This window comes from Formica exsecta, unplaced genomic scaffold, assembly GCF_003651465.1.
Source record: "Formica exsecta isolate Colony F162 unplaced genomic scaffold, ASM365146v1 scaffold4, whole genome shotgun sequence".
NCBI lineage: Eukaryota > Metazoa > Arthropoda > Insecta > Hymenoptera > Formicidae > Formica > Formica exsecta.
In genome coordinates, this window is record NW_021851238.1 from 1,709,011 (window position 1) to 1,725,689 (window position 16,679).

General features: G+C 30.1%; 1 protein-coding gene across 3 annotated transcripts; it reads right to left on the reverse strand.

Annotated features, from left to right (window-relative positions):
* Positions 1 to 3,550: 3,550 nt before the first annotated feature.
* LOC115239937 (adenylate kinase isoenzyme 5) lies at positions 3,551 to 12,421 on the reverse strand. 3 transcript variants are annotated; one of them, XM_029814808.1, is made up of 12 exons: positions 11,670 to 12,421; positions 9,497 to 10,045; positions 6,884 to 7,051; positions 6,572 to 6,682; positions 6,174 to 6,316; positions 5,829 to 6,011; positions 5,537 to 5,659; positions 5,292 to 5,451; positions 4,777 to 5,045; positions 4,530 to 4,694; positions 4,031 to 4,307; positions 3,551 to 3,833 (listed from the first exon to the last, which is right to left on the reverse strand). In XM_029814808.1, the coding sequence occupies exons 2-12, from the start codon at positions 9,516 to 9,518 to the stop codon at positions 3,592 to 3,594; spliced, it is 1,863 nt and encodes a 620-aa protein (XP_029670668.1). In that variant the 5' UTR covers positions 9,519 to 10,045; positions 11,670 to 12,421; the 3' UTR covers positions 3,551 to 3,591. The 3 variants fall into 3 exon arrangements, with proteins under 3 accessions (XP_029670668.1, XP_029670670.1, XP_029670669.1); XM_029814810.1 differs by having other exon boundaries at positions 3,592 to 3,833; positions 9,497 to 9,863; XM_029814809.1 differs by having other exon boundaries at positions 3,592 to 3,833; positions 9,497 to 9,880.
* Positions 12,422 to 16,679: the final 4,258 nt, after the last annotated feature.

Genomic DNA, 16,679 nt, shown 5'->3' on the forward strand with positions numbered 1-16,679 from the left:
ACTTTATTAATTTAATTTATTATTTAATCTAATTTACATCTGTTATTGGAAAAATGGATATAATAAAAAAATAATATGGATTATTCGTGTTTCTATATTTTTATTGTGTTATAATTTATAAAGATACATGTAACACTAAACGTAAAATATAGACCCCTTTTTTTTCTATTTTAATCATTAAATGCAAACAACATAAAATATGCAGACGCATACATAAATATTTTATAATTAAAATGATTTTAAAAGCGACATACGAGTTTATGATTTAAAAATCTAAAAGTCAGATAATCATTTACATTAATTAGCAAAAGAGGAGTATAAACATTTTATCACATTTTGAGATTGACTTATTCAGAGTATTCAATAAATAAATTCTTTTTTGTTACCTATAGTGCTATATACTAAAACTTAACTTCACAATTTTAGTGCTTCGATTAAACAATAAAATAATTTTAAAAGCTCTTTGTTATATAACATTAGATATAATGATATATATAATCTGGCATATTTGTATAAAATCTAGAAATTTTTTGCTTTCTGAATTTATATATATAAGAAAATACCTTATTTGTGTGTGATAAAATAAGAAAAACTATATGCTACGTACTTAATAAAATAAAATTTTAATGCAAATTTTTTTATAATTTTACTTTAACTTATTACCTTGAATATAATTGTATTTATAAGTCTTTAGAGAGATTTTGATTAATTTAATTCTCTCATTCTCTTATAACCACATATTTATACAGTATGTTAAATATATTTCTGAGAAAATTAATATGTTTAATTAACATTAATTTCTTTGTATATATAAATCTCGATGTTATTCCTTCAATGCTTAAAAAAATTGCCGATTTAAACAAATATAAAATAAATAAATTTATTCTACAAATTTGAATTTTTCCTTCGAAAAAGATTGATTTATGAAGTTTTCATTTTCTTTCTAATATATATATGTATCGGTATCGTTTTGCATTTAAATGCTATGTTTATATGATCAAATATCAAATTGATTTGATATATAAACATAGCATTTAAATGCAAAACGATACCGAAGGGATTCTCATTTCGAGAATTGATTCTCGAAATGAGAATCTATTACACGGTATATATATATATATACGTATATGTTTGTGTGTGTGTATGTATGTGTGTGTGGGTGTACGAATGTAACAATCTCTCTCTCTATTAGCGATGATAAAAATATCATTATAAATTGTTTCAATTAATGACTAACGAGTCGCACAAATCCGCCCGCGGATTGAATTATACCACAACATTGTGTTTAGTCGATTATCTCGATACTTTCATCAGGTACATCTTCTTCTTGCGCGTCCCTTAAATGATGTTTACACACACAATCATTATATACGGCTTTATCATTACAATATCATATTAATCACAACGTTATATATAATATCATATATAGTATTTTTCTGACAAATATTATTCGATATATATTTTTGTTGTCAAATATATAAACGATCTAAGTCACGTTTTGAATTTGTAAAAAAAAGTTAAAATAACTTACTTCGCTTTTATAAAAAAATTCTTTTTCTAACTTACTAAATTTTATACTTAACTTTACTGAAATATATATTATAACTAGCAAAATGCGTTTAAAAGATATTTTTTTCGTCAACAAAGAATATCTACGAGTTATATGGAAACTTTCACATTCAGTTTTTGGATAACAGAGTTCTAAAAATTAACTTCCTTTATACTTGACAAAAACAATATATATTACATAAGTATATAAATTGTATTTTATAAATTGAATCATATAAATTAAATCGCCTGTAATATGTGTGACATTGCAAAGTAAATAATACGCTATTATTTAAAATATAACGAATAGAATAAAATAATTTGCATTCTCGTATATCTTATCATATAAGATCTAACAGTAAGATATTCTGATGCATAAATACAGATCGTGTTTAAGCCTTTAAGCAGCTGTTTTGTCGCTTAAGGGGGTGCTCAAATATTTTATCTAATTTAATTATATTTGGCAATTAATGTAACTACTATATGTGTGTGTGTGTGTGTGTATCTCAAAAATATTATACTGATATAATAATATAAAACTGATATATTGGTAAAATTTATAAAATATTATTTGTTATTTTTATGTGTAATATATATGTAATTTTTATTTCTATCACACACACACAACACACACACGCACACACACACGCACACACGCACACACACATACACACACGTTAAATATAATTAAATCATAATAGAGGTATTACTGATTAATATTTTTAAAATATTTGATGAGACATTAACAAATTTTTTAATTCATAGTTTGAAAACTATGAATGTATTTTTCACTGTATGTATATATTTAAGAAAAAAGAGGAACCCCTTTTTATTAAAAAAAATATACGTTATCTGATTTTTTTCTATTTTAAGGCACGTGCTGTAATGTTAATACAAATGAGGTATGTGTATTTAATATATGAAGATATCTGAGTTACAAGCGATTTTTGATAAAATAAATAATTTACTTTTATTTACACTGTAAATAAAAGTCAGGATATTATTGCAACAGCGTACTTCTGTGACTAAATCGAGTCAAAAAGTCCTTCATCATTTTATCTAGCGAACAGTCATCGAGATATCGTGAGGTAAGAATTGAAAAATTTGGCGGCGCGGCGTATCAATGTAATCTTCATAACATTCGATTAAAGCTTAAAAATGTTTCTTAATACATACTATATATAGCATAAGTCTTATAATTAAATTATAAATTATAACAACGTTAACAAAATATTTACCTTACAGTGTACCTAGACTTTTAAGTCTAGATCATGATATGTACCTAGGTCATAATATGTACCTAGACTTCTAAGCATACATACATACATGTATATACATATACAAACATACATACATACATACATATAGATCAATGCGAGCCGGCAACACTTAGATGTTTCTGCGATATAACGTGCGCTTGAAATATATTTTTTTTTATTTGCCATATATTTTATATCAGTTTTACATTATAATACCTTAAGTAGTGCAAAACTGATTTGGATTCTCTCTCTTTTATTAAAATTCTCTTCAATAAAATATTGACTAAAAGTGAAATAGCAGTTCAGGTACATAGTTGTTGTGAGTTCAAATTGGTTGTTCAATACAAATTCTATCTTCCAATAGCCAGTAATTTCCAACAAATATACATCTATGCCTGCCGGTACGCATTGTCCTGTAAATTCTTGCTTAGAAGTAGACAAATTACGCGTATTTCGCATTTTCATTATTTCGAAATCGATCCTTGAGAAATGTCATCCTGTTAAAATACACATTCCTAATTATTTGGCTTTTTATATTTAGCAAATGTACGTATCTATTAATCAAACTATTTAAGTAGTAGGTATTTATTCTAAGGCACCATATTATCAATACACTTGTCGTTAAAAGACGCGGCGCGCGAGCGTATTAACTATCAACAAAGTTGTCGATAGAATCGAAAGTCCCAAATCTGAGGCTCTTTCGTACAACATTAACAAGTGAAAAAAGTCTTCAATGATATTTAAAAAAAAAAAAAAAGATCTCGCGTAGGCTGGCATATCACGCTTACATGTGAAGGTTCTGCTGATAACCTTCGACTTCGTTGTACATTTTCTTGATTGGATCCTTTGGCAAATAGTTGTTGACCGCCGGCGCAACTTTATTGTTGCCAATGCCGTTGGCTAGATGCGCTGCGCCATTCTGCAGCATATGCACCGTTCCGTTTACAGTGCCGTTTTGATAAATGTGACCGTTCTGATGAATATGCTTCATATTGTTCAATATGCCGTTAGAGATGGCACCTACTCCTATAAACAAAAGAAAATAAATATGAGGATATGTTAGCGCTAATACAAGATGTGATGCACGCATATATATATTAATGATTATTATTTATTATTGATACATTTTTGCTGAGGAAAAATCATCTCCAAATGAATCTGCTATTAGGTGGTGCAATAGGTCTGGGAAACCCTATATATATATTTATATTAAATAATTATACCTTGAGCGGTAATTCCATTTATCTTTTTCGTCGCGTTGATCCCGTTTCCAATGTGATTAGACACGCCGTTGACCATCCGCTTGATAACATTGTTAGATGTGGCACGTTCAGTTTGATCGGTCACGGCGTGTGTTCCGTTTGGGTGTCCTTCGATTGTCGGCATATCTGTATCACGGAGATTGTTCTCTTCCTCCTTGCGACGTGCTCGATGCATCAGCTGATACAACGCAGCGGCAAAATCCTGCTGCACGCTAGGTACATCCGTATCTCCATCCACCTATCCAAAAAATAATAATCACATCGTATTTTGTATAAAAAATTGAATTTAGTCTTATTAATCTCTAACATAATCAATAATTTTTTCAGCTATAATGGAGATAAATAAAATTCTCCCTAATGAGATCATGAAAATATCTTTCCGCAGGAATTTACACAAGGCCGTTTTACATCAATCGTTACAAAATAACATTTTAATTTCATTAAAATCATTTATACGTACAATTATTAAACGATTGTCGTTGTCCAGTGTTTTCAGCATGGGAAGAGATACCTCGCGAAAGAGTTCCAATCTTTTCCTAAATGCCGAAACACTGTCGTCCAGTCTTCCTCTCCCGAGTTGCAGCTTGGAGCAATCGAGTAGTACTAGCGGAGGTTCTTGCCCAAACTATTAATCATATGATTTATCAATGCTAAGCAATAATTATGATTTGTTGTTCCAAGCTGTGAAATGACGCGAATGATTTTACCTTGCTTTCGAATTCTTGCACTTGATTTAAGTCTCTCGGATATCCATCCATGACAATACCATCCGTGTCTCGATTGAGAAGAATCTGTTGCTCCACAAGTTGCATCACGATGTCATGCGGTACCATTTCACCCGAAACGATGGCGTCGTTCACAATCATATTCGACGATGCCATTGTTCTTAACAATTCCCCGATACTTATGTGTAGCCAGCCTGGCATATTGCAAACGGCTTGGGTGCAAAGAGCCGCCTTATTACTTCCAGGTCCACCTAACATATGATATTTTACATGCGTCATGTGTAGGATAAGTCACTAATGAGCTTCATGGTTAATAGAGTAGCAAAGAAAAAAAAAAGAAAAAACATACGAATCAATTTGTTGATTACTTAATCAATTAATTGATTCGTATCATTTGAGCCTCGGTTTTATTAAATTTTTATTATTAAAAAAAACATGGTTAACGATGCCTTGATTCTTATGGTTTTGCCATTTTATAATTTGCATCAGACTTTTACCTATCACCCAGATAAATGCTGGTAATCCTTTTCTTGGTTTATTAGCTGTTTTCAATGGCGCATTTGTGGATACTGGGGACGGCGTCATCATAGATGCTATGACTTGTTGCTTCGGTAGCGGTGGACTCGTAATCGATTCTTTTCTCCTTTCCACTTCGACCTAAGAACGATGAAGCAGCGAAATGTCAGGCCGTTAATCGACAGAATCCGTCAAAGGACATTGTAAAATTTTAACGTACGCTTACCTCGGTTTCTAGAGATTGAGGTATATCTTGATCACGATTCTCGCCGCTTGACATGCCGAGAATTCTAAGAACGGCATCCCGAAAACTGACATAGACCTCACTCGGATTACGCTCTCCGTTCACCTATATATAAAAAAGTTTTTATATATATTTTCCTTTATATAAATGTGATAAATATACACAAATTTTTGAGCATAATTCATAAATTAAAGCTTGCGAATTATTATTATCGCCGTAATAACATCAAAAGAATTTGGAGTGTATCAATAGCAAATTTTCTTTTTTTTTTTACCTCAAGTAACATTCCACTTTGATCAAAATATTCCGCGACCGGCATGACATTCCTGTAAAAATTATACAACTCCATTCTAGCCAATCCGATGATGACGTGACCGAGTTGAGCACCGAAATCAATTTGCCTCTCCAATACTTCTTGTCTCCACGATACAAGAATGACGCCATTGACGATTTTTATCTACAAATAATATTACATGTGTATTGATCTTTAAATTGCTATATCTATTATTTTTTTTTTTAATATTGTGCGTAATTTAAATTAAGGGAAAATATAACACTTTAATTTTTATTTTTTTTTTAATTAATAAGAATACCTATCCATAAAAAATGAGACACTCACTTTTTCGGCATATTCCACTACGTCACGCATATTTCGCGGATATCCGCTTACAAGAAAGACTTTGGCTCCTGGGGACATTTTCATCTCGAGCATGAGTACTTCTGTGACAGTCTTACTACTAAGTTGTCCAAAATCTTGCATATCTACAATATAAATAGTTAAAATATGCTATATTGCATACGAATATATAAACATTTCTCTCTTAGAAAGTATTTACAAAATATGATGTCGTTATTCGAATCAAAAGATTAAGACGATTAAATTTAATTTATGTGCTCTTAAAAATCATGCGATATATAATTTATACTGCACACGCACACATATTCATTTATATATGTATAATAATTTCAATATTTACGGTTATAATATACGACTATATATAAAGGAAAATTACAAACCATTCCCTAATGCATATTGTTGAAGAAGATCCATCATGTTGATATGCGTTATTCCCTTTTTCTCTTGTATCAAATTGTCGCAATATGTCACCTTCCCACTACCAGGACCGCCTATACGAGATAATCATAGAACATAGAATATTGCAAAAAAAATCATTTTGTAAATAGTACTTAACTCTAAATATTCAACGATATCAAATTCTTTCAAGCCATCTGATCTCGCATAAAAACACAGATTCACGGAAACAATTTAAGATATAGATAACTATATTCCCGATTGTGCATAGAAAAAGCAAAGTGATTGATACAAACCAAGGACAAATATAACAGGAACTTTTGGTATCTCGAATTTAACTGGACCAACATTTTGCTTCGGGAAATGTCCATCTGGTGGAGTTGCCAAAAGACCAGCCTCGCCTCGCCATCTTCCTGTAGCCCGAGCATCGCCTTCCTCGAACACCTGCGATCCATGTTGCTGATCTGAAATATGTTAATTTCTTACTTGATAAAAAGTACTACATTTACACGCACCGCAAAGATATACGATACATTTTTAATATAGAGATTTCCGCGTGTCATTCAAGACAATTTATTTATTTTAGAAGAAAAATTCGACAAAGCCTCTTTTTATTAAAATTTATTTTAATAATTTTATTTAATTTTATTAATTTTATTTAAAATTATTGCTGAAAGATATTAGCGTATCACATCTTTTTCTCATTTTGATCAACAAAAAATTTTAATAGACATTTTTATTGACTAGAGTTAGAAAAACTTCGATTGCAGTTTCAATTAATGTTAAGCCTGCCTCCAATAATTACGACATATGTATAAATAAAAAAAAATGATGGCAATTTCAAGCTCCATTGAACAATTTACAAAAAAAGTCTAATTAGCATTCTACGATTATAAAGCTGATATATTACATTATGTAACGATGCGCTTGATATTACTTCGCAATATTTATTATGCATTTGCTTTCCGCTTATCATTGTGTATGAAGCGGCTGCTATATCAATAACATAACTTTAGTCTATACATTCGATTCGCATTCTGTTGATTACGTTGCGTGACAAAGCCGAAGATAAAAGTGAACGTCATAATATAAAATATGTATTGTTGCACTTGGATGCATTATTCATTACGTGACGTATATGACATCAATTTAATCACTTCGATTTATAAGTCAAATATTTACAATCTTAAGTATTATCGTATATACAAATTCAGATTTGTTTTTATCTATAGCAAAGAAAACATTAAAAATCATCATATTCAGATGAGAGTATAATGTAAGGAAATCGTATAGAGAGATCGAACTCGGATATGCTTCTATTTAAACAAAATTCAAAATGTTGATTGATTTTTATAGATATGGGAATTGTTTACAAAATATGCATATATGTAAGAAAAGAATTGCTTTCCACAAATAAAAATATTTAGCACTCCTTTTGTTCTGTCATTTTAAAAAGACATTAGAACGCATAAATAGACAGATAAATGTATTTTAATAGATAGATTTTTGTCGACAATATTTGAAAATAAAAAAGGTACAGTAAAAAATCAAATGAAAGTGCATATAATGATTAATCGAAAAACATATGGAACTCATGGAATAATTTCATTTTATACCTAGTATAGAAAATAAAGAAATATCTAATAAAGAAAATAATGATGATAAAAAATATCAAAGATGCCAAGTATGCCAAGTTTTTTTAACGCTAGCATTGAATCTTTCTTCCGACAAAGAAATATTTATTCATTGATTATTAAAGACAAATACATTTTCGTGAAATAAAAAAGATTATTTAAAAAGTAATAATTATTTATTATCAATCAAATATGATTTTACTATTAGAAATTAAACAGGTCGAAGAATATAACAAAAAAAATATTATATTGGCTATATTGTGAAAATACATACTATTCTCTCTCTATACTTAATTAATTATATATTAATATAGTAATTTTCAAATTAGATTTTACTGCATATAACATTAATTACAAATTCAAATGATGTGTAAAAATGTGGAATTTTTAATTTTGCGTGTTACTGATCATTTAGTATGTATTATAAGAAATCATACTATTATTCTATTTCTATTTATTCATTAATTATATAAACATTAATTATATAAATTATACAGCAGATATATACTCTGAATTGAATTGCGTGCGTATTTCCTGATAAGTTTATTGCGATGGCGAGGAAAGACTTTCTACGACAATGTCACTTCTGCAATATCGATCGTGATAATATATTCGCGTTAATCGTAAATGTTATACATATATATTTGCGTGTCTTGCATTCAAGTTTTTTTGTAGATATTATGAAAAATCAGAGTTCTTAGAATAGAGAAAGTTATTTGATTTTGGAGGAAAATAATCTCTTAACGGCAAGCTTTTGTTCCAGATGGAAAAAAAAGTAAAAGTTTACAAAATTTTACGATCACATGTTTTTAAACGAAACCAGATCCGTTTTTAAACAAATATTTTTCTTTCTTATATAAATCGACCTTTCTCATTATTTTATGTATAAAAATAGTAAGATTAAAATATCAAAAATATTATAATTGCTAATTTATAACTTATAAATTATAATTTATTATACTTATTTTTATTATATAATTTATTTATGCGTAACATAAAATAAGTAATATTTTGATGTAACTTTACTTTATTACTTCTAATACAGAATAATAAATTAATTAAAGCCTCCTTTCCTCAAACAAAGATACATTTAATATTTTTAAAATGCTTATTAAACTGAGGTTCGCGTAATTATTAAATCAAAGTTGAACTTTTGTTATATTATTTCGTGCGTTAAAAGATCGAAATATCTCGGATTATTCGACTAGAGAAGCTCATTGTGAAACGAAGCTCGCTAACTTGCATACAGTAATAATTAGTTATTCGTATACTAACCAGTGTCAAGGCAGATGCCCATAGTAAGTCGTTCGAGGACTGCCACAATCCTTCCACGGCCATTTACATTCACATGCTTCTGGCAGATGAATTCATCCCTGCTTCAACACGCGTGAAGTTCTGAAGAATCATACGCAGCTTGTGACCTCACGAGACTTTCACATTAGTGACAATTATTCCGCGTTTTATCACTCGACAGTTTTTTTAATCGATTTTTCGTAATCGAAAATTGCCTCGACAAATGTACACTAGTTTAATTGTCCAGGTTCGATCCGATTTTATCCGTGGAATTTAATTTTCTTCGCTACAAAGCGACGTCCTAATGACGGAGGCGTATGCACCTGCCACGTGTTGATTCGCGTCGAATCTATTCGACGTAACTTCCTTAATAAGCATTTGAGAATAAAACCAAGTAAAATCACTGTCCACATCGGACTTTCGAAAATTTACCCGAGGAATCCGCAACAAATCATTACAATCACCTTCATTTCAAATGTCATCTTATATCATGCGCGACACTTGGATAAGAACGAGGAAATTGCGAGCACCCTGAAAACCACATGTCGTCAATTTTACAATATATGTATGATTTGTGAAAAACTTTAACTTTTGAATATTTGTTTTCAAATATACAGAGTGTCCCCAATAGCGTGTAGGGGACCGATAAACTAAGACAAAAAGTCCTCTAGAGATTTGCTCGATTTTGCTTCGTTTTGAAGAAAATCGCAAAAAATGAAACAAATAATTTTCACCAAAAAACTTAAAACAACAATAAAATTATTAGATTTATCAAAAAGTATTATAAAATAACAATTGGAGAACATGGAATTAAGAAGAGAGAGCGAGTTAAAATCCTCCTGAGGTAAAATTAGAGGATTGTAGATAAATACGCGACAACGCGAAATTTTGTTTCTAATCTAATTTTACCTCAGGAGGATTTTAACTCACTCTCTTTTCTTAATTCCATATTCTACAATTTTTATTTTGTAATACTTTTTGATAAATCTAATAATTTTAGTATTGTTTTAAGTTTTTTGGTGAAAATTATTTGTTTCATTTTTTGCGATTATCTTCAAAACGAAGCAAAAACGAGCAAATCTCTAAAGGACTTTTTGTCTTAGTTTATCGGTCCCCTACACGCTCCTAAAGTTTTGACATTTAAATTGGGGACACCCTGTATAACAGATTATTCGTATATTAATATTTTTCCATTTATGCATATAGTATATTTATCTTTGGGAAAGTTCAAATTGAAGCAGTAGATTGACATTTTGATAACTGTTGTTAATCGTGTCAAAAAAAAAAAGATAAAGATAAAAAAATGTCATCTTAGTGAACAAATTGATATATTTATGAAATTATAGAAAAATCTTTGTTAAATCACATTGTAAACTAATAGATTATCAATAATTAAAAACTTTAGAACAAAATCAAGTGATTATGTATTAAACTTCTTGAAATCGTTTTTTAAAAAGAGAAAGAAGCGTAAAAAAAACACGTGAGAGAAAAAAAATGAAAGAATTGTGTTTTCTTCCTCTTGAATTAAAATAAGTTTTGCTTATAACATTTGTAGTAAAAAATAAAATAAATTATACGTATTCTTTTTGAATAACGTTAACAAGTTTTTTCATGGAAAAATCTTTACTTGTCTCGTTACTAACATATTGGCAAAGCTAAAAATGTGTCTAATCACTACAAAAGTTTCTAACAAGTACGCAAATTATTTAACAATATATTTAATCGCCACATTTTTATCATGTAACTTTTTTCATATTAAATATACACGTATATATTCTACAATCTTTCGTCGTAAAATAATCTGTTGTATCAGTATGAAATTGTCAAATACTATGTAAAGCTATACACGATTATATTTTCGACTTCTAAATGACAGTGAAACGCAACCATCCAACTTTTTCCTATAACAACATACAGACTCTTGATTGCAATGTTAACGGGCTTTGCGTCGAAGCGTCTCTTTACATACATTTCGCGGAAACCTTCGATTTTTATAAAATACACGGATCCTCCTCTATATAAAATTAGACTGTGGAGTGTGAAATCTTTTATTGCATACATTCCAAGGGCACAATACCGCGAATAGATATCGAACAGCAGTTTAGCAAGAACACGGGAACGCGCAAAATTGCAAGATCACTTTCGATCGAATTACCTTAAAAATGTGAATGCGATTATTACATCGAGACCGATATAAATGAAGTGCCGAAAACTTTCGGGTTCAACGATCGACCTCTCATCAACGAAGATAAATTTCACACGTTTCCCTTTGAGTCAAGGGATCCGACTCCACTCGAAGGATTGGAGAACACACACCAGCTTCCCGTTCACCCGAAAGGACCACCGGCTTTGCGTCGCGCGCGACAACACAAACGACTATGAGTCACGATGCTTTTGTGCAAGCGAGTTTTTACGCCCTTAGCTTTCTTATACAACGCGCACGATAATGCTATAATGATTTGTCAGGAACGAATAGAGGTCGTGCTCGAGTAGTAAGAACCACTTGTCGTCATGGATACGGCGCAAGCGCCCGATTCTTTTATACCCTCGTGCATGTACTTTGCATATAGCCGGAATAATGGACGTGTGAATACATGTGAGTTAAGCCACATGTATGTACGCGTGATGGGGCGTAATGTGGAGGGTTCAATGTCAAGTTCCCCGCCGGCGTGACTGTTCTCGAACCGGGGGTTCGATGAGCAAGTGACCAGGCGAGGAACGCGGATAATAATGCGTTCAAATATCATTTGCTTAAATTTCGTCGTTACAACGTAATGTTAGATAATTTTGTACGATAAGAGAAGGAACTCATCACTCTAAAAAAGAAAGCAACGTTTTTATTATTTGTTCATACTTTTACGCTTCCTCTTTGAATTCTCGTTCGTTTCCTACGTACTTATCGTTTCTCATAGCTTTATATAGATCCAATCAACATGAATTAATTTACAACGCAAAACGTATCATTTTTAATAACAAGTAAAATAGCTTATGATAATTTGCTTCGTTGGAAAGCGTTGAATAGAAATGGATTGCCTTCTGATGCAATACATGTAAGAGTTCGCAGAATAGTCACCCTTTTATAATAAAATTGCTAATATGCGCACTTATATATATTTTCGTGGGATCTGTCAGAATAGCGACAGCTGCAGTGATACCTCGTCAGGGTATTGCACAGGAACAAGTACGTGTCAGGCATTTAACGCATAAGGCTAATACGAAATTTATGATCTCGTTTTACAATCGATCGAAGGAGGAATATATGAGAAACATAACAAGAAAAGGCATTCGCAATATAAAACAAGTTTAGGAACGTCTAAATTCTATATGTGTACCTCTATCTCTGTGCTTTCTCTATATCCGAGAATTAACTCTCGAATGTTCTAGCTCGAATTGTCATAAGGTATTATCGACAAAGGTGGTCTTTCTATAAAAATTTGTCAATTGATAAAAAATTACAGCGCGATGTCAGAAGCTGTAATTCTTTGCTAACTTTATGAATTGTCTTTTATAACCGTCTTATTTTAATACATATTTTATTACATTATATAGATTTTTCAATATCTCTTTCACACACGTGCACACATACATACGATAATTACGATTTTAATACTAATGTAAAAGAAGAAAAAAGTTGTTCGTAGAAACTCGCAGTAAATTCTAAATTGAATTACCACTTAAAATTTATGTCGTATCTTTTTATTGATTTCTCTACATCTAAATCTAGCTGAATAATATACTACTACACACATTGCATTGTGTATATGTGATTACATTAAATGGTGTAATTTTAGGAATTAAAACTAAATTATAGTTTTTTTTTTTTTTTATCAAAAGGAAAGAAATGATAAATGAAAATATTTTGCATCACATTCATTTTGCTACAATTCAATATCGGCAGCCATGCCGAGCAAAGCGCAATTGTATTTTCTTTTTCTCTCTTTTGATGAAATCAATAATCCTTTTATATAAAATAAATCATTTCATTATCCTGCGCATAAGTATTAAGGTCGTCGGAAATTGAATAATTTATAAGATATTTCATACATTCCGTGCCAGTACTTAAAAGTTCAATATTCATGTCGATCGTGATAAGCACAATATCAACGTGAAGATTTAACGTTTGATTATTAATACGTTTTATCTTATAATTTCAATAATTTCAATTCTTATATATATTTCCATTCTACATAGAATTTAATTAATGCAAATTCAACGCATCAAGATAATGTAGTAAAAAAAAACCAATAAGAACTATTAATATTTCTCAGAACACTTATGCTTATGGGCAACAGATATTCGACTCCCCGATCGAAGACTGACGTATAAAATACTATATGCTGTATGATATCCATTATTTACTTTCCATAGATAATAGATAGTATCAATACATGTAGATAATAGATCTGTCTCGATATGAAACTTTTATAATTTAAAGACATTTTGTTAATGGATAAGTGCTAACCTAGACACAGCTCAAAAAAGCCAAAAGACATCTTAATGATGTCTAAAGGACGTTAAGAGACGTTTTTAAATCATATTTTTAGACATCTTTTACAGACATGTGTTATCTGGTAAGTTGATACACCTGCTTCTCTTTAATAAGATAATATATTATTTAATTTTTATACTTTTATATTTAACTGATCTTCTAGTGGTTATTCGCAATACTCTCATTTATTTATAAATCACAATATTTAATATAAAGATCAACTAATCTTTTAGGATTTATTTTTATTTGTAATCTATATCAATAATGTTATTAGACATATCTTTAAAAATGTAAAATATATAATATAATATCATGATGAATAATTAATGATATACGTATATACAGGGTGTCCGACAAGTAAGTGACTAAACGAAAGGTGGAAGTAGATTGGATCAAACTGAGTCGAAAAGTCCTGAATCATTCTTTTTTATAACGCTTAATAAAGGGGTTATTATTGAGTAAAGTCTGGCCAATCAGCGCCGATCTTTAGGCGCGCGCCTGGGGCCCAATTCTTGAATTCATTCGCAAGAGAAACGTATGCGCAAATTCCATTCTTATGAGAAATCTACAAGTTGATTGGCTAAAAGCCATGCAATAGCCAATCAACTTGCAATTTTTCTGTAAGAGCAGAATGTGCGCATACGTTTCTCTTGCGAATGAATTCAAGAATCGAGCCCCAGTTATCGTCGTCAACACTGGGACACCCTGTATAATTTGATGATATATAAAGAATATCCATGTAATTCGGTAGCAAGTAAAAATTAAAGATAAACGCTGATAAGAAAATTTATGGCTGGGAACGTGCAGAATTAGGAAAAACATTAAATGATGTAGCTATTAAAATTGATGGAGAATTGATTGAGCAAATGAATTAAATAAAATATTTGAGTGCGATTATAAATGGATGTTTTAATTTTAACAATGATATACATCTATGAATAATAAAAAAATTAATAAGAAAACATATTTTCGCGGAGTATAAAAAGTCGTTCTCTTTCTCTTTTCGTTTTCTTGTCAGATCAAAAGGGAGAGAGAGAGAGAGAGAGAGAGAGAGAAGGATATATATTTTTTCTGTACGTTCATAAAAATTACTTTATTAAACAATTTTATGTAATGTCGTATATATACAGAGATTCTAAAGATGTAAATGTAAGAAGCAAGATAAAATTTATGCAAGATCATAGTTTTTGCATTTTATACGCACATACATTTTTTTCATCAACAAAATCACAATATTTGCGATATCAATAAAAGCCAAATTCACTTATTATATAAGATGCGATTTTAAATCATTATCGCATTTTTTAATAATAAAATTGATTCCTAATGGGAAATACAGATTTAAAAAAACGTATATTAGATGTCTATAGATGTCTAATAGACATCTAATAGAATATTTTTTTCGATCTCCTATTTCTTAGTGGGGTAAATCTTTAGGGAAGTAAATTTCTAAGCTGCGCTTTCTAACATAATTAAATTATGAAAATACATATTAATTATTACAAGGGCATATATAGATAAGTGTCATTTTCAAGGTATCACTTTAGCATAAAGTCCGCTAGCAACATAAGACCGATCGACTTACCATGAATATTTAACAGTTACCTGTTATCGGTTCTGCTTCAAGAAATTATATGCTTATATAAAGCCATCTAACCCACTTTACTGCGCTTGACTGAATGTATAGAAACGTACGTCGATTTAATTGGAATTTAACGAGAAACTGATGTCTCATGACATATAACTATTTAGAATAACATAGTAGTTTTATCCAAATAATACAAATCTATATTTCTTACTTATTTGATTACAATGACGTAATTTATAATATTTGAAGTCACTGTGTTTATATAAAAAATAAGTAAAAAATGGCAAGATATCTTTGCAGAGAAAAGAAGAGATACTCTCCAAAGGTTTTTCAAATTATAAATATCAAATAATAAAATTTTCGTTAGTAATAACACACAGTATAAAGTTCTATTAAATTGCCAGTAACATTTATATGATAATATATATTAAATGATATGCAAGAGTAACATATTTTTTCTTCCAATTTTCTTTTTAATAGAAAAGAGAAGCTCATTCAAAAGCTCATTTAAAAGCACTTCCGTTCTCATACAACAAAATATTTTTTAGAATTCTCGATGGAAATGATTTGAATATATATCAAATATTTATTTGATATTATGCTTGCTTCTGTTTTGTAACAACGATAATGATGACGATTTCATTAAGTATATATAAGTTAGTACATTATAGTGTACAAGCATACAGGATAAATTATTTCGTACGACAGGCTGACATATAGCTGGTTCAATCATAGAGTCTTGCATAATTCTATCTTGTCGAATTAGAAGTGACGTGGCCGCTTTTCCGTATATTAATATATCTATATTTTAATAATGCGATAGACAGAAATTCGTACGCGCATAATTATTCATTGCTTTGCCAATCATAAATTGAATTAGAACAAAGAAAATAGATTATAATTATATGCATCTAATATTTCTCGTATTTGTCCATTAAAGTATTAAATATTAAGAGCTAAACGACAAAGAAAACATTAAAAAACAATTAGAATGTTTTACAGTCCACACGGTCTAGAGAGAGAAAGAAAGAAAAAGAGAAAGAGAGAGAGAGAGAGAAAGAATTGGATAATAAATAAATCTCTAGATT